Source organism: Leucopleurus acutus (assembly GCF_964270905.1).
Source record: "Leucopleurus acutus genome assembly, chromosome: 19".
Classification (NCBI taxonomy): domain Eukaryota; kingdom Metazoa; phylum Chordata; class Mammalia; order Artiodactyla; family Delphinidae; genus Leucopleurus; species Leucopleurus acutus.
In genome coordinates, this window is record NC_139161.1 from 47,446,464 (window position 1) to 47,465,076 (window position 18,613).

General features: G+C 38.2%; 1 protein-coding gene across 1 annotated transcript in view; it reads right to left on the reverse strand.

Annotated features, from left to right (window-relative positions):
* Positions 1-424: 424 nt before the first annotated feature.
* Positions 425-18,613, reverse strand: part of YWHAE (tyrosine 3-monooxygenase/tryptophan 5-monooxygenase activation protein epsilon) — a 44,712-nt gene continuing 26,523 nt past the window's right edge. The window contains exons 2-6 of the mRNA XM_082861441.1: positions 12,183-12,382; positions 9,709-9,815; positions 8,645-8,851; positions 6,181-6,317; positions 425-1,389 (exon numbers count right to left, since the gene is read on the reverse strand). Coding sequence (XP_082717567.1) covers positions 1,337-1,389; positions 6,181-6,317; positions 8,645-8,851; positions 9,709-9,815; positions 12,183-12,382 — 704 coding nt within the window. The 3' untranslated portion in view covers positions 425-1,336. The remainder of the gene's footprint in view (positions 1,390-6,180; positions 6,318-8,644; positions 8,852-9,708; positions 9,816-12,182; positions 12,383-18,613) is intronic.

Sequence of the window (18,613 nt, forward strand, 5' to 3'; positions counted from 1 at the left end):
CATTCTTCTCTGCTCCTGTCACTAATTGGGGCAGGGGGGATTTTTCCCTCAGCCTAAGGAGGATTATTCTGACACATTCACATATTCAGCCTTTCGTTGCACAACCCCAAAAATTCCATGCTAGATGATCCACAATTACACCTTGTATTATAAATACACACTTGCACTTTAATGATTAAAATAAACATTGTGTTGTTATCTGGTTTAGAAGACAGGATACTTGCGCTACTTATACTTGTTCTTCACAACCAGGTTACAGGTATTTTCCCCCCAGAAATATACATCATTTTTGGGAAACAGACAAGTGATTTAAGGAAGGAAAAAAATAAATGGGATCTTTTTCACATTCAGGCAAACAATATAATCAATATGTTCAGACTAGAGATTTTATTTTAGAAGGATAAAGGATGGAGGCGCAATGATGTTTGGCATTTTTAATTTAGGTTTGTTTTATTTAAGTTTAATGTTAATCCATGCTGTGTTTCAGTAAGAACAATACAGATTCTGTATCTGTGGCTCCAGTCAGATATCCAGTAGTACAAATTAGCTTCAAGTTACACATACTGAACAAAAGAGGTTGAGCGAGCGAAGGAGGGGAGGGGCAGGGCCCAGGGGGAGAGGGAAGGAGAAGAAACAAAGAATTGAACACGCATGCAGGCTTTTCCATTACCACCTTCAATGCTAACCTGCTTCAGAGGGAGAGTAAAGTAGGCAAGAATGAGCAGCCACGGATTGTTGAACTGTTACCAGCACCATGCTTTTCAGCAACATTTCAGCAGAGTTTGAAACACTTTTTACAGCAAAACCATTACAACAAACTCCCCAAACCACCTTTAACCATCTCAAGCTAACATCCAATTATTTTTAAACATTGGTATAAAGTTCAATTTAAACAATTAGAAAAAGGGAAAATGATACCACATACACCTCTATAGTGTGATTAACTTTTCTCTTAGATGCTTGCATCACCTAAAAGTCTAATGGCTTTCGAATGTAATTTCCATTTCTAATGGTGATCTTGCCACATCTGGCAGGAGACAATACAGTAATGCTGAAAAAGCCTCTATGCAGTCCTGTTAGTGTCTTAAAGAACCTAAAAGCTGGGACCAGTAAAATCCACAGAAATTCACTCTTGCCTTTAAGAACTTTTGAAAACTGTTTTTTTTTTTAAAAAAAAAAAAAAAAAAAAAACCAACAGGGCAGGAACCTAAATTCTGAGACCAAATGTAAAAGTCAGATTTGGTGGTTCTCAGTGACAATGGGGGAATTTCCAAGAGGGGTGGGATGGGAAGGTGTGGGGTGGTCAGAGATGGTTTCTCTTGTTGGCTTTTATGTCTCACTGATTTTCATCTTCCACATCCTGCAGCGCTTCTTTATTCTGCTCTTCACCTGCAAAGAAGAATGACAGTTAATTATTTCATAATGACTAAACTAGGCTGTTGTGGTCACAAAGGTATCATTCCAAGCATAAAGACTCCTTATATTTGCTACAATTGGTTTGAACACAGACAGGCAAAGGATTTCTACCTTGACACCTGAGATGCCTAAGCCAAGAGGTGCTGCTGGATCAAGGTCCTGAATGATCAACAGGATGAAAAAAAACTGATGCATAGTAAAAGTCAGTGTTTTTATGCTAAAAAAGCTCTTAGACAAACAGCCAGGTAACCATATTGTTAAAATGATTTTCAAGCTTTCATGTATATCTTGAGTCAAAATACTCTTTCTCAATAACCTCACCTCTTCAAGAACCAAGAGTATGTTATAATTTTTTGCAAAATCTAATTTTTCTGCAGGCCCCATTATTAGAAATGTTTCAGTATGAGAACTGAGCAGTAAAATTCTTCAAAGGAGTTCTATAGTTTTAGAGGGAGGATTCTGCTTTTGTAAACGGATATTTTACACATTTTGTATCCTGGACAGTCACACCAAACCATAATCACAATTTCTCACTCCAGAGTGGAATAGCATGCTCAAAGTAAACCAGACCACTGAGGTTATTAAAGAAGGGCATTTGGACCAGTTCTCTCATGCCACTTTTCTTTTCCCTTTGAACACGATGATTAGCCTGAGGAGTTTCAACTGCACTATGACATGCAACAGAAAGCCAGCCTATTTACCAGAGAATCATCTACCTATTAATAAGCATTAAATAAGTCAGCCATAATAAGGAAGCATGCAGGCTTCTGCCAAAAAATAAACATGTAAAAGTTACATTCTTCTTCTTTAACAAACCACTTGTAATTCCTATGTAGTTACTAGTTTGATCAAAATAAATGAAAATCAATTAACTAACCCAACAATCATTATATGATAGTTCAGACAACCCATCCATTCATAGTGCTTGTTAAATTACTTAATTAGAATGGACAAATGACACTAAGACCGGCTGCCTACAGACATAAAGCAAAACTCTGAGGAATGCTTTTAAACAGTCTTAAAGACCTTGATACAATAAATGCTGTCATGACAATAAGGGTTAAGTAAAGATAGTTTCAGTCATTTTAACATTTTTGTGATAAAAATATTTGACACTGATTGTGTAAAAGTACTTAATGTACATAAAGATTTTTGAATCACATTTAGAAAAAGTCGTGCAAGGAAAGACAAAAGTAACTATTTACTGAGGGAAAAAATGATGGTCCACCCAACTGTTCCCCCAAAGAATAATGTATTCAAACTTAGGAAATGATAGGAACGTTCACTCTCATTTTTAACAGCCATACACTGCCAAAATATGGTTAACATACAACAACAGAGCACACTCTAATTTACTCATAAGCAACCATTAGATTTGCCAAAAGTTCCAAGTAACTTTGGCATAAAAATACTGTCACATAAGTCACACCCAAACAGAGGTAGACAGGGGTAGCAGATCATAAATGTCTTAGAAGGTTTCACATCCTGGAATGTAGAACAGGCAGTTTTTTAAGCGACAAGATGATGATATGCAGGCATGATTAGTGAAGAACCAAAACTAAAAGCAGAATTCACTGTGCCATGATAATGACTTACAAAGTAGAGTTTTTAGGAAAGGAAGAGTTGGATTTTCCTTTAGGAATCTATATTGCAAGGAGAAAGGGAGGGAGAACAATCATATGAAAGCAACATTACAAGAAAAATAAACCAAGAGCAGGACAAAGGAAACATCAATGATTTAGGGGAGTCAGATTTTGATCCTTTTACTTTGTATGAACTTCACTCTAAGAAATAATCTGTTCCTTTTTAAGAGGATGTAATAATATCCTCTTAAAAGGTATACAGAAGGGGGGCAAAAAGGGTTCTTCAGATACATATTTCTTTGCCCAGTTTCTAGATTTGGAGGGGAGGAGGGGAACGGGCAGAGCGAACACATTTCCTCTCTATGGACTTGTGTATTTAACAGTCCTCTGACCACAGGTTAAGAGAAAAGGACTGAAATCACTTGATGAGAAAAAGTGGTGCTCCCTTTAAAGAATTATGTTTCAAAAGACCCAGACAGACATTAACATACTCTGCTGTTAATAACATATAAACGTGTAAGTAAAGGCTTGTGAATATATACTTCTTCCTTTAGAAACCCTCAATTCAAAAGGTTTTTGACACCATTTTTCATATTTAAAGTAAAAAAGGAGAAAACCATCTAAATAATCCTTAAAATAAATGCAAGTAACATCCTGACCAATTTCATGACCAAAATTCTTCTACATTCAGCATTGATTCTAAATCACAAAACCAATTTAATGAAACATGTAATGCTCTACCTTTTAGCAAAACTGGCAAATAATTTCCTAGTACCGACAACAATTTGTAAATCCAGATAGCTTAATATTGCTAAAATTTCAAGATAGACCACTTGAATTTTTCACATTAAACTGCTTCTTAATTCCAAATATTTTGTGACAAACCTCTTAAATGAAAATCAGTCTGTTTCGACCAAATTTAATTAATTGGTCAATTTACAAAATGAAAAGGAACTGATGCAACTGAATTTCACTAGATTTTTAAGTGTTTTAGGATTAAAGAGAAATCTACCCTAAAATGTAATAAAACATTTTGTACAAAGAACCTTCCCAACTATGAAAACATAACAAATCTAAAGATACCCTATTTTTAAATGATCCATTTCATAAAACAATGCTCAATAACCAAGAAAAAGCATATCTTTGGTTCTGTATAAAAATGGAGTGACATACAGTCTACCTTCAATCAATTCCTGGTTATGAGTGATAATGAAAAATATAGACTTTATTTTTGTAATCTAGCAACTTAGTTATAAGAGCTGGCATCAAATGTCTAAAAAAAATTGCTTTTCAAAGTCACCTTCTTTTTGTTACTTTTCACCCTCAAAAAAACATCCCCAGAGGTCAAAGGGGTATAGAGCTTACTTATAGGTCAATAACCGCTTACCAAACTCTCCACATGCTTTCCTTTTATCCCCTCAAACAGGCAGAGATATTAGTCTTCTCTGAGCTGGGGGTGACTGTGAAGAGTCCACAGCTATCTGGCCATTCTTCTTAGTAGTTATTGTTAGAATACAATAGAATTTAAAGCTGGAAGGAACCTTAGTCATTAGTTCAGAGATAGTTAAATTGGTTTTGAGTCCCACAGACTGGTACTGGTTGCCCCTCAAGTGCTGTGTTGAATGAAAAGTCATCTGTGACTCCATCTGGCTTTGTCGGTAAAGTGTGCAAGTAGGTCACATGTGCCACATATCTCATGCCAACCCTAGTCAAGTTTCTAAATAGTTCATCAAGCTGGTGCACTTTAGAAGCTGAGTCACCTAATTCTCACTTCAGGACCATGACTCAAGGTAATTCTAAAATCTGACTCTATCCTTCCACTGCCAACCTACATGCCCTGACACCCATTTTCAAATACATCTTTAAAAAGTATGCTTCCAAATACAGTACAACATGTTGGTTTGACCAACGGAAAGTACAGCTAGCCTCAAGCAATACAACATATGCTTCAGTTTGGGTAATACACTCTTAAAGGATCTGTAGCTGAAAATGACAAGAAACTTTATTTCCACTCCCCATATCACCACCACCAATTACAAAAACTCTCATAATTATCATGCCACACTAGTTTGTGTCCATCTCCCTGTCCCATCCCCCCTCCTTCAATGATGTATCATGGATTAAAACAATTCTTTAGAAATGGGCAGAATAAAATATCCTTTAAAATCAAGAAACGTGACAAATTTGGCCTTTTACAACTGGAAGAAACATTAAGCACCCACCCCACCCCACCTCCCATCACAAGATTAAATTTTATAAAATATTCTAGTAACTATTTACAACTGCAACGCTAGAAAACAAGACACTACACAGACCTCTTAAATAAGGACCTATGGGCAGGACATGCCATTTGTTGTGTAGAATACAGAGGTAACACTAGTTCTTTTTTTAGATAAAAGATTTCCACACAGAAAAGATGCTTCATAAACATCTGCTTATAACCATCTAGTTATTTTTGTTTTTTTTTTAACATCTTTATTGAAGTATAATTGCTTTACAATGGTGTGTTAGTTTCTGCTTTATAACAAAGTGAATCAGTTATATATATACATATATTCCCATATCTCTTCCCTCTTGTGTCTCCCTCCCTCCCACCCTCCCCATCCCACCCCTCTAGGTGATCACAAAGCACCGAGCTGATCTCCCTGTGCTATGCGGCTGCTTCCCACTAGTTATTTTACGTTTGGTAGTGTATGTATGTCCATGCCACCCTCTCACTTTGTCACAGCTTACCCTTCCCCCTAACCATCTAGTTTTAACCTGAGGATTACCACTCAGCCAAAGCAATGATCATGACAATCAAATACAATTAACCTTAGACCCCTTAAAATTGAATCTGAGTAATGATAATATGAACTGCTTCCTCTCCCTCCATCTTTCAAAACACAGTGTGAGAGAAGAGGTAAACTAAGTTTAGCAAACAGTATCAGAGGCAAAACTTTAAATCTTTGAATATTAACAAAACATCCCCTTTCCCAAACAGGTCTTTTATCATCTTACAGACCAAAATGGAAGACTGTACTTTGATATCATTTCCGGTAAAGGCAGTAATCAAAATTTGATAGTTTGGAGGAAAGGCTGTTGAGTCTAAATTGTAGCTTAATGTAAAGAAATTCCAACTTCTAAGAGTAAACAGATCCAACAACTGAAAGAGACAACACTTTAACTTCAGTCTCCTTACCATCACCCTGCATGTCTGAAGTCCATAGTGTCAGATTATCACGTAACAACTGCATGATAAGCGTAGAGTCCTTATAGCTTTCTTCACTCAGCGTATCCAGTTCTGCAATTGCATCATCAAAAGCTGCTTTTGCCAACCTACAAGTGTTTACATAAATGTATTACAAAAATAAACTAAAAAAGTCCAAAACCAGAATTGGAAATGACATAAGTTAAATTTCAGTCTTTTCTTCAGTTATCACACAGTAATATCGACACTGAATGCTTGGGTTTAGGCACTGAAATAAAGGAAAAGCAGATGTAACTGATGAAAATTAATTTCCTATTAATTCCCTTTTTAATTTTGTAATCCAGCAACTTTGGAACTAGTGGAACTTTTGGAGTTCCACTTATGACTATGCTTTTGACAAGCAGACCAAATCCCATTCTAATCCACCACCAAAATACATGCATATTAAAGGTATTTCCAAATTCTAGTCAACAGTTCACCAAAGTTTCAATGCAAAAAGAAAATTCTGAGACAGTATCACAATTTAATCCAACAGAATTTAATGTTAATGGAGCAAGGAAGAAAACTAGGCAATCTATAACTCACAAAAATGTGATCACATAAGCGAATTACTACAGTTAAAATGAAACAAAATTCACATTCACTTATTGAGTACTGTGTACTATGTACACCAAGTGACGATGGACACGGGTGGGGAAAAGAAAAGAGGAAAGAGAGACATAACCTGGGTCCACAATGAACTTTTTAAAACATCTAAGAATAGAGGGACTGACACATAAATACTATAATAGGAGGATGAAGTGCTATCCTGGAGAAAGTACTTTAGGGACCCAAGAGGAGGAGCAAATGGGGAAGTCATATTTGAACTAATTAATGGGTAGGAAAAGAGCACAAATAGCACACTTCCGATTAAAGCAAAAGCATGGAAAGGACTAAGTTGAAGCTACGTGTGGGACAGCTAGCCTGGAGAATGGCAATGAGAGATTCAACGAGTACTATCAGCTAAACAGCTATAGCTTCTTTATTAGTCAAGACATATTACCTGTTTGGACAAACTCGACTAGCAACATTTAGAATATTTTCAGATAAATTAATATTTATTTGCATTCAAATGAATCCACCTTACATCAGGAAAATCTCTCCTTTCATGGAATATGTGATTCCTACATACTCAAGAACACTGAAGTTACAAAGAACAAATACATTATTCCTATTATATGAGATATCTAAAATAGGCAAACTCATAAAGACAGGAAGTAGAGATTACCAGGGACTGGGGCAGAAGGAAATATGGAGTTATTGTTTAGTGATCAGTTTGTTTCAGGTGATGAAAAAGTTTTAGAAATAGTGGTGACAGACAATACTGTGTGTGTACTTAATACCACTGAATTGCACATTTAAAAACAAAATGCTAGGGCTTCCCTGATGGCACAGTGGTTAAGAATCCGCCTGCCAATGCAGGGGACAGGGGTTCGAGCCCTGGTCCGGGAAGATCCCACAAGCTGCAGAGCAACTAAGCCCGTGTGCTACAACTACTGAGCCTGCGCTCTAGAGCCCGCAAGCCACAACTACTGAAACGCACGCACCTAGAGCCCGTGCTCCACAACAAAAGAAGCCACCACAACGAGAAGCCCACACACCGCAACAAAGACCCAATGCAGCCAATAAATAAATTAATTAAAAAAAAAAAGAACGCTAAACTTCATGTTATATATATTTAAAAAGTAAAAAGCTATGTACATAAAGATATTCCTTAAATTTATATGTGTATCAAAAATTGGGAACAGCGCTTCCCTGGTGGCGCAGTGGTTGAGAGTCCGCCTGCCAATGCAGGGGACATGGGTTCGTGCCCCAGTCCGGGAAGATCCCACATGCTGCGGAGCGGCTGGGCCCTTGAGCCATGGCCGCTGAGCCTGCGCGTCCGGGGCCTGTGCTCCGCAATGGGAGAGGCCACAACAGTGAGAGGCCTGCGTACCCACCCCCCCCCCAAAAAAAAAAAGGGAACAATCTGAAGTATAAATGGGGGAGTACTTTCACATACGTCAATAGGATGCCAAATTTTATGACAGAAAATACAAAATGACATGTACACTAAGAGCATAACTATATTAAACACATGCGATAAAGACTGAAAGCTAATATACAGAAATGAAGATAATTCTATTATGAAAATTTCTCATTCCTTCCTCTTACTCTGTAACAAGATTCTTTTCAATCTACCAATCAAATTTTTCCCCATCAACATAATTATCCTAACTGCTATCCTAGTGAAATGAGATAGGTCTGTCTTTATATCATTCAAAACAGCTGCATTAAAAGCCAGAATAATTCTTTATTACAGGGCCAAGCCAACGAAGGCAGTCCCAAGGAACAAGACAAAAAACAAGTTGCTATTCTCCTTTGTAACCCTATTTTACTTTCATAGTGAGAGCGTTTGTTCTCCTTCATGACCTACCTGCAGGCACGGTCAGGGGAATTAAGAATTTCATAGTAGAATACGGAAAAATTGAGAGCAAGACCTAAGCGAATGGGATGTGTTGGTGGAAGTTCTGTCATTGCAATATCACTAGCAGCTTTATAAGCCACTAGGCTGTTCTCCGCAGCTTCCTTCCTGTCATTTCCTGTGGCAAATTCAGCCAGATACCTGTGGTAGTCCCCTTTCCTAAAACAAAACAAAAACAAAACACAGAATTAGGAATAATGCTTTTTAAATAAGTTGTTAAAAGTTTTCTGTATTACATAGGATCACGTATGTGACAAAAATATGAAACCGGTATACTTCAATAATTTCAAAAAGCCTCTTTCAGGAATGACTGACTCATCTATTTAGTTTTCCTCCTCAGAGATTTCACATTGCCAAATATAAGCCAAATCCTAGAGAAATTAACTGAAAAGGCTTAAAAATCAACAAATTTATCACTTGATAGACGAGAATTAAATATAAAAAGTGGTTCCAAAGAATGGCACAACAGTTTGTTAATCATGAAATAAAACTTCCATATAAATTGTTAAGACTGAACTGTGGGGCTTCCCTGGTGGCGCAGTGGTTGGGGGTCTGCCTGCCGATGTGGGGGACGCGGGTTCGTGCTGCGGAGTGGCTGGGACCGTGAGCCATGGCCACTGGGCCTGCGTGTCCAGAGCCTGTGCTCCGCGGCGGGAGGGGCCGCAGCGGTGAGAGGCCCGCGTACCGCAAAAAAAAAAAAAAAGACTGAACTGTGTAATGCACTGCTTGTAGCTAGGGGGGCAGCCCCACACAAGCAAATGACTATGAATAGGTAAAGCAAAACTTAGTACATTTTTACAGTAATAGTTTGACCACCTTAAATGCAGTAATATTGATTCTACTTAGCAGTGAATCTGCAAATGAGTATTCAAAAATTAATTTAATTCTTGAGACTCACTCCTCCCGTAACTATCTTTCCAACATTAAATAAAATGTTGTAAACCTACATAAAAAAGTGATGATTCTAAGAGAGCCAACATTTAATCTGACATTTTCCCTTCTAGTATAGAACCTACATTTTATAATAGAAAACCTTGGACTCGCCAGTGTTAGCTGCTGGAATGAGGTGTTTGTCCAGTACATCCAGAATGTCACAACAGATTAACTTTAGCTCAGTCTCAACCTGAAAAAAAAGTCAAAAAAATTGTTTAAGAAATTATATATAAATTATCACATTCTATCTCTGGTTTTGGAGAAGATAACATGCATACCCCTCCCTCTCCAAACCCCCCTTCCCTCTCTTGATAAAAAAGCAGAGACAAGCTGTGTCCGGTTAATGAAAGTCTTTCTTCCTATGTGCCATTACTTAAGTGCTTAAAAAAACCTCACAGTTCAACTACAGAACTAACAGTGATTACTACTTACTAAGTGCAGCACATTTATATTAAGTAGCTTCTTTAACGAGGTAGCAACTATTGTCTCCACTTAATGGGAAAACAAAGATTACTATATTCGTCCAAAGATCACTAACTTAAAGAACTTAGAGGCAGAGTGAGAACTTGAACCCAGGTAAGGTTGCATGGTTAGTCACAGTTTGTAAGGGATGGAATAAAAATTCAAACCAAGGTATTCTGCTTCCAAGGCTCACATTTCTAACCACTACTATGCTCAACAGCCAACCACCTGAGTGGTAGATCCATAGCCAGTTACAACACCAAAAATCTGTAAACTAAAGGAAATATTGCCACTCGTCCCAATTCGTTTATCATGCCCAAAACGCACACTACTCCTAAACATATATACACAGTCTGCTTTCCATTTTCTATTACTACAGTGACATTGTTCAACCTTTCCAAATTCATTTCATGCCCTCTGGAACCTCCTCCTTCCCACTGTAAATAATCCGCCCACTCTCTCTTCTCCTATAATCTCTTTCTAATCCTAAGTAAAACCAGCTTTCTCCTGAATAAACTACCTTCTTTATGGCTTTTCAAGAAAAGATAGTCTGCTCTAAGAGAAGGATGATTTCTGACTCTCTTAACTCCTCACTGACTCAGTATGACTGCTCTCCTAATACTCCAAAACCCTTCCTCCTTGGAAGCTCATCCGCTATGTTTTAATTTCTCAATTTCTGTTATTAGTAGATCTCCACAGGCTCTTCACCCACATTCACTGAGTATCTACAGCTTACCTCTCCAATTCCGGGTATCACATCAAGGTATTATCATGTTCGTTTCAACACAGTTCCTTCATCTCAACTCCATGACCCTCACTTGTCCATACTCCTAACTGTGCTGTTCTATCCTGGAAGTCTTAAATTCCAGCCTCTTGACTCTTTCATCTTCTCCCAATTTATCAGGTCCTCTCTTTGCTTCCTGCTTCCTTTCCTACTTATCCCAAATCCCACAATCTAGTTCACAGACTTACCTCTTTAGCACTTGCTCATTTCCTCATCCCTCTGAGACACCAAACTTGTCTACCGACAATCCATATTCTTTTTTCAACATATTTGAAAGTAATGGTCACACTGGTACCAGCTAACCACCTTCTCTGTAACCCCAGGTATGTTAATCACTCAGAACACCTCTGTTTTCCCATCTATGAACTGGAGTAATACCCTTTACACGGTCATTTAAAGATTAAATACAGTAGCTTGCACAATTATATATATTACAAATATCTCCCCATGTTAGTCAGTAAACGTTTCCCTTTTCCCTCCCCCTACCAAATTTACTACTCCCCATGCTAACTTTGTGACTGCTTCTGTTATTTCCCTCACTGTACTCTTAAGAGTGTGTTTAGAATCAGTTCCACTAGAATCAGTTTCTCAACAGTGGGAGCTGTTCTATGCATAACAGGATGCTCAGCAGTATCCTCATTTCTACCCACTAAAATACCAGCAGAACTGTCAAGTTGTGACAACCCAAAATGCCTCTAGACATTGCCAAATGTCCTCTGAGGAGCAAAGTCACCTCTGGTTGAGAACCACTGCACTAGATCAAACTTTTTTGACCAAAACCCACAATAAAACATTACATATCCGTATATACCCACGTGTAATATATGAAACAATAACTTTATGAAATAACGTCCAATGCCCTCGGATACTTTCTATTCTATTAAAAAAACAATGACTAGACTGATCTTCCATAAAGATATTAACTGTAACTGTCTCAACTTTGCACATAACACCTAGCAACTGGTGTGGCACATAATAGGCACACAAATATTTGTTAAATTGTCCTGAATGGTAATTTCAAGTCACTCAAGGAAGTATTTTGTAGTTACCACAATAAAAACAGAGACTAAATTAGTTCTTTACTTGTGTGGTGCTCAACACTACTCTCTGCAGCTTCCAAGGAAAACAATTTCTTCTCCTCTGTCCTGAAATAGCCTATAATTCCCAATCCAGGTGGGTGAAAGATGTAAATACATTAAAATGTAAAATATACATTACACAGGTATACAACGTGTGTACTAGGCTATGATTTAAACAGTCCACCACCTAAGACATCATTCTTTAAACCTGTCTAGGATATGACAATCTCACCATTTGCCGATATTCCCGAATCATTTTTAGTTTGTCTTCTCCTCCCTTGTTTTCTTCTTTCTGTTCAATGCTGCTGATTATCCTCCAGGAAGCTCTTCTAGCTCCAATCACATTTTTATATGCAACAGATAGGAGGTTTCTTTCTTCAACTGTCAACTCCACATCCATCCCTGCTACTTTCTTCATTGATTCCACCATTTCTATAAGTGAAAATAAAATGAGACCGTACAAACTATGTTTTGTTGAAACATCTTTTTTTTTTTTTTTTTTTTGCAGTACGTGGGCCTCTCACTGTTGTGGCCTCTCCGGTTGCGGAGCACAGGCTCCGGACGCGCAGGCTCAGCGGCCATGGCTCACGGGCCCAGCCGCTCCGCAGCATGCGGGATCCTCCCGGACTGGGGCACGAACCCGCGTCCCCTGCATCGGCAGGCAGACTCTCAACCACTGCACCACCAGAGAAGCCCTGAAACATCCTTATCACAGTAGATCTTTTTGCTGTCAAGCTAATGTAAAACAAAGAAAAAAATTTTTAACAAAATAACTTCACAATCATCAAAACTAGTATGAGTAAAAAACTAAAACCATGTAAAGGATAAAGTAAATTAAGAGCCCAGAAAAAATAGTATCTAGAATATAAATTGTATGGAACCAAAATGACTTCATACAGTATCAAGTATGGCTTGGAGGCATCTCTCCCATATTAAGAGAACTAGGAGCGCATACCTATCTGTTTCCCAGTAAAAATAATTCAGTTGGCAGTTTAAAACAAAAGTTTTAAATTTACAGGCTCTAAAATGCATTTTCTCTCAAATAAATTATTCCCCAATTAAATACAAATAAATTGAACTTCCCCAAAAAGCAGTCACTGGAAAAAAGGGAATTCATTCATATAGCAAGCATATACTCAGCATTTGGTTAGTCACAAACACAAACTTATCTTTGGGTATTTGCAATCCTTCCTCCTTTAGAAGGGCACACTGTCCACTTCCTATGCATTCATTCATCAGTAAAGTTTTGTATGGTTCTTATTTGTCACCACTAGGTGGCGAGCAAAGAAAGGGGCCCAGATAAACCTTGGGTGATCCCAAGTATAGGAATAGTTAATAAAATGTACGTGAATGCAAAGGAAGAGCCAAAAACAGCTCAATAAACACTAACTGAATAAATAATGAAAACTATGCTTTTAGAAAAGACTAAGTGCCATATTAGCATGTGGCTCTCCAACTTTTACTGTGTCAGAATTTTGGGTGATGAGACCCAAGGATCTGCGTTTTAACAAGCACCCTTAGCACACATTCTAAGCATAAGCATACCTTAAAGTACAATGCAGATGGTGACTTTATGAAACACTGCTTAATGATATGATAAATTATGTGTAATCCCAGGAAATGATATGTTTCCAAAAATTATCCTTTCAGGAATATCAAGAAGTTACATAGTGGGGGGAGTTCCCTGGTGGTGCAGTGGTTAAGAATCCACCTTCCAATGCAGGGGACTTGGGTTCAGCCCCCGGTCGGGGAACTAAGATCCCACATGCTGCGGGGACAACTAAGCCCAAGTGTCACAACTACTGAGCCCGCGTGCTGCAACTACTGAGCCCGCAAGCCACAATTAGAGAACCTACATGCCACAACTACCGAGCCCACGCACTCTGGAGCCCGCGCACCACAACTAAAGAAAAGCAAGTGTGCCGCAACAAAGAGCCCACACGCCACAACGAAAGATCCTGCATGCTGCAATGAAGATCCCATGTTCTTCAACCAAGACCTGACCCAGCCAAATAAACAAATAAATATTTTTTAAAAACAGAAGTTAGATAGAAATATTAAGATGGTATGATCTTTAGAAAACAATTCAGTAGTTTCTTACAGACTTCAACACTGTAAGACTAAGCAAGCCCACTCCTAGGTATTACCCAAGAGATATGAACATATATCTTCACAAAGACTTTTTTACATACATGTCCACAGCAATTTTATTCATAATAGCCAAAAGGTGAAAACAACCCAAATGTCCATCCATACAATGGAATACTACTCAAGAATAAAAAAGAATGAACTATTGATACAAGTAACAACATGGATGAATTTCAAAAAACATGCTAACTGAAAAAAGCCAGACCAGGGAGGGAGCCTCAAGAGGGAGGGGATATGGGGATATATGTATACTTATAGTTGATTCACTTTGTTGTACAACAGAAACTAACACAACATTGTAAAGCAATTATACTCCCATAAAGGTATTTTTAAAAACAAAAGGAAAAAGCCAGACCAAAAAGGACTATGATTCCATTTAAATCAAGTTATAGAAAATGCAAAACTATAAAGGCAGAAAGCAAGTAAGTGGTTACCAAGATATGGGGGTGAAGTGAGAGGCTTGTGAGCAAAGGAGTACAAGGGAAATTTGGGGGGGTAACAGAATTGTTCTACCGTGGTGGTTACACAACTGAATACATTTATCAAAACAATGAATTTGGGACTTCGCTGGTGGCACAGTGGTTAAGAATCCGCCTGCCAATTCAGGGGGCACGGGTTCGAGCCCTGGTCCAGGAAGATCCCACATGCCGTGGAGCAACTAAGCCCGCACACCACAACTACGGAGCCTGCGCTCTAGAGACCGTGAGCCACAACTACTGAAGCCCACGCACCTAGAGCCTGCGCTCCGCAACAAGAGAAGCCACCACAATTTGAGAAGCCCGCGCACCGCAACCAAGAGTAGACCCCGCTCGCCGCAACTAGAGAAAGCCCACACGCAGCAACGAAGACCCAACTCAGCCAAAAATAATTTTTAAAAAAACAACGAATTTTACGTGTATAAGTAGTGTATTATAAACTTTACCTCAATACAGCTGAATTTTTAAAATGCAATTCTGAAGCATTAAAAAAAAGTATTAAGGCATATTTAAGACCATCTGTGGGAGCCTGAGCACATTCATTTGAAACATCCAATTTTTTTTTTAACCACAGCCATGTAAAAAAGCCTAAATTTAGTGGCAGTGGAGTAAAGAGGGTATCATTTCAAGCTCACTGCCATACTAGTTCTCAAAAACTAACAACAAATAAAACACGCCTCAGAAGTGAACCAGTAATTCATCTAAGTTGTTCCAACAACAAAGCAATTTAAAAAGTAACCTAGCTACACCAAAAAAAGACCATAATTCTTTTAAACTGTAGAGCTCTGCAACATTATATATGGAAAAACTGTACCCAAATATCTAATACCACTAAAAATTTAACAATGGTATGTCTCTGGGTACTATTCCAGATGACAGATTTTTTTCATTTTTCTGTGCTCTAGAAATTTTCAACAATGATCATATAATAGTTTTACAATGTGAGGGGAGAAATATATTTTAAATACTCAATGATATTCTACTACCCCAGCTTCAATTAAGTATACAATTCCCTTCATTGAAAAAGCCACAAAACAATGCACAAAAGACTGTGGTACAAATACAAAAGTAGCAGTTATCTGTTATTATTAAATAACAGCTTTACTGATCTATAATTCACATACAACTCACCTATGTAAAGCATACAATTCAATGGTGGTTATATTCACAGAATTTGCACAACCATTACTATAATCGATTTTAGAACATTTTCATCATTCGAAAAAGAAAAGCTCCATACACATTAGCAGTCATTCCCCATTTACCCCCAAATCCCTCAGCCCTAGGCAACCACCAATCCACTTTCCATCTCTATGGATTTACCTATTTGGACATTTCATATAAATGGAACTATATAGTATGTTGTCTTCTGTAACTGGCTTCTTTCACTTAGCATGTTTCAAGGTTCAGCCATAGTGCAGCATCTATCGATACTTCATTTACTGAATGTATACAGGTGTATACCACATTTTACTTATCCGTTCATCAGTTAATGGACATTTGAGTTGACTTTCCACTTTTTGGCTATTATGAAAAATGCTGCTATGAACATTCATGTAAGTATGCATTCAAATCTCTTGAATATATACTTAAGGAGTGGAACTGTGGGGTCATATGATAACCTTCTGAGGAAGGAACTGCTGAACTTTTTTTTAACAGGGGCTGCACCATTTTTACATTCCACCAGCAATAGAGGAGGATTCTAATTCCTCCATACTCTCACCAACACTTGTTCCCCTTTTTTTTTTTTAAATAGTCATCCTAGTGGGCGAGAAGTGGTATCTCTGATTTTGATTCACATTTCCTTGATGGCTAATGGTGTTGAGCATCTTTTCATATGCTAACTGGCTATTTCTGTATGCTCTCTGGAAAATACCATTCAGATGTTATGACAATTTTTGAGTTATCTGCCTTTTTATTACGGAGTTATAGTAGTTACTTTTAAAAGCCAAACTACTCCTCATAGCCCTTTATCTTCAGGAATTTCTTCACTCCCGAAGGAACTAGATTAAGGGACAGTAGTAGCACGAAGCAAAAGAGAAAAGAGCTAAAAGTTCTACGACCAGGCTTTGTACCAATTTGTACAAATTATGACTATAGAGAAATTCCCATAACACTGGTGTCATCCTTATCCTTTTTTTTACACCAGCAACAGAAACACAACCCTAACTATAATATACCCCAAAAGTATGTGAAAACCCTAATTTATCCAAAACTCTAGACTAGCCACAACCTTAAAACCTCCATCAGCAGAGGACTAACACCAGTTATATTCACACAACCTTCTCAAACACTAGTATTTCATGAAATCATTATTGCAGCAACTATTTTATCAATGCGATCTCAGCATTTCTCAGATGGCAGAAGACTGTCAAATCTATCTGCAGTAGATATGATCACAATTTATGAACCAGAGAACTGCATCTCATGGTCAAATCACTACTTGTGGATGCGCAGTTTGGTACATGAGTTTTGGGCAATAAAATATCATTTCTGGGACTCTTGATAGTTTGGGGACAACAGGTAGCTGACTGAAAATCACCACTGTTCCAGAAACTCTGAAACATTATAATCCTCACAACTCAAAGGACATCTTAACCAAATACTAAGCTTGTTTCGTTCCAGGTCATTTCTCCTTCACTGAGTGGTAATAGCCTAGTTAGACATCCATTACATTAAACCAGCTTACTTCTTTTTGTTACTGACTATCCTGCCAGGAGAGTCAAATGTTTTGCACCCCAACTTTAATTTAGCTTTGGTTCTTGGTTTTTGCTCTCTGAACTATTTACACATTCCTTCGATAAACTGATTCACAAATAAAACACCTCACGGTAGGCACTGTTCCAAATGCTTTACACCAGAACAGACACTGAATCTGAATGCACTGAATCTGAACACACCTTTGAAGTAGGTACCAGTATTATCCCCATTTTATAAAAGGAAACTAAAAACTGTGGGGGTGAAACTTGCTCAAAATCACAAATTCAGTGGATTACAACAGGCACTCTGACTCCACAGTCATGCTCTGATTTAATCATATTATCTCAGATTTGAACATTTATTTGAATTCATCTGTATGGGGATCCTTTCGTTTGCTTTTATAAGAATAGATGCGAGATAAATGATTTCAATGACAACAGACATACAAGCTTAATACATTAAAATGTGGTTTATTCCTGCTTACATCTTCTTCCACCTACAAGTTAACCTCCCAGAACATTATCTTCAAAAACCTTAACTGCCGGGCTTCCCTGGTGGCACAGTGGTTGAGAATCTGCCTGCTACTGCAGGGGACATGGGTTCAAGCCCTGGTCTGGGAAGATCCCACATGCCACGGAGCAACAGGGTCTGTGAGCCACAACTACTGAGCCTGTGCGTCTGAAGCCTGTGCTCCGCAACAAGAGAGGCCGCGAGAGTGAGAGGCCCGCGCACCGCGATGAAGAGTGGCCCCCATTTGCCACAACTAGAGAAAGCCCTCGCACATAAACAAAGACCCAACATAGCAAAAATTAATTAATTAACTCTTACCCCCAACATCTAAAAAAAACCTTAATTGCCAATGCCTAGTAGTAAACAACATCCCAGTAAACTTGATTCTCCCAAGACTGTCCCTGCCAGATGGTAAAACAGGTCTCTGCTGAGGTCCAATCGTCTTAATTTTATAAAGACAGAGTACAAAATCTAAAGGGGGGCCTACAGTTTCTAGTAAGAGCCAGACTCAGGATGGAAGCAAACTGTTCAGAATCAGTCACAGGAAAACAAGCAGGCTGTGTATTGGATGATGGGACTCATGTACCTCCTACCAAAGTATACAGGGTCATAACCATAATTTCTCTGAACATGGAAAAAAATGTCTGCCGGCTGTCAGAACACATAATTCTGACTTTAAAGACAAAAAACTGAAAAAGTAACTTGCCTAAAGTCACACAGCTATTAAGTGGTAAAACCAGAATTCGAACCCAGACAATCTAACTTAAGTGCCTGAGCTCCCTCTTAACAACCACATTCAACTAACTTTCCAAGTAGTGTGCTCATAGAA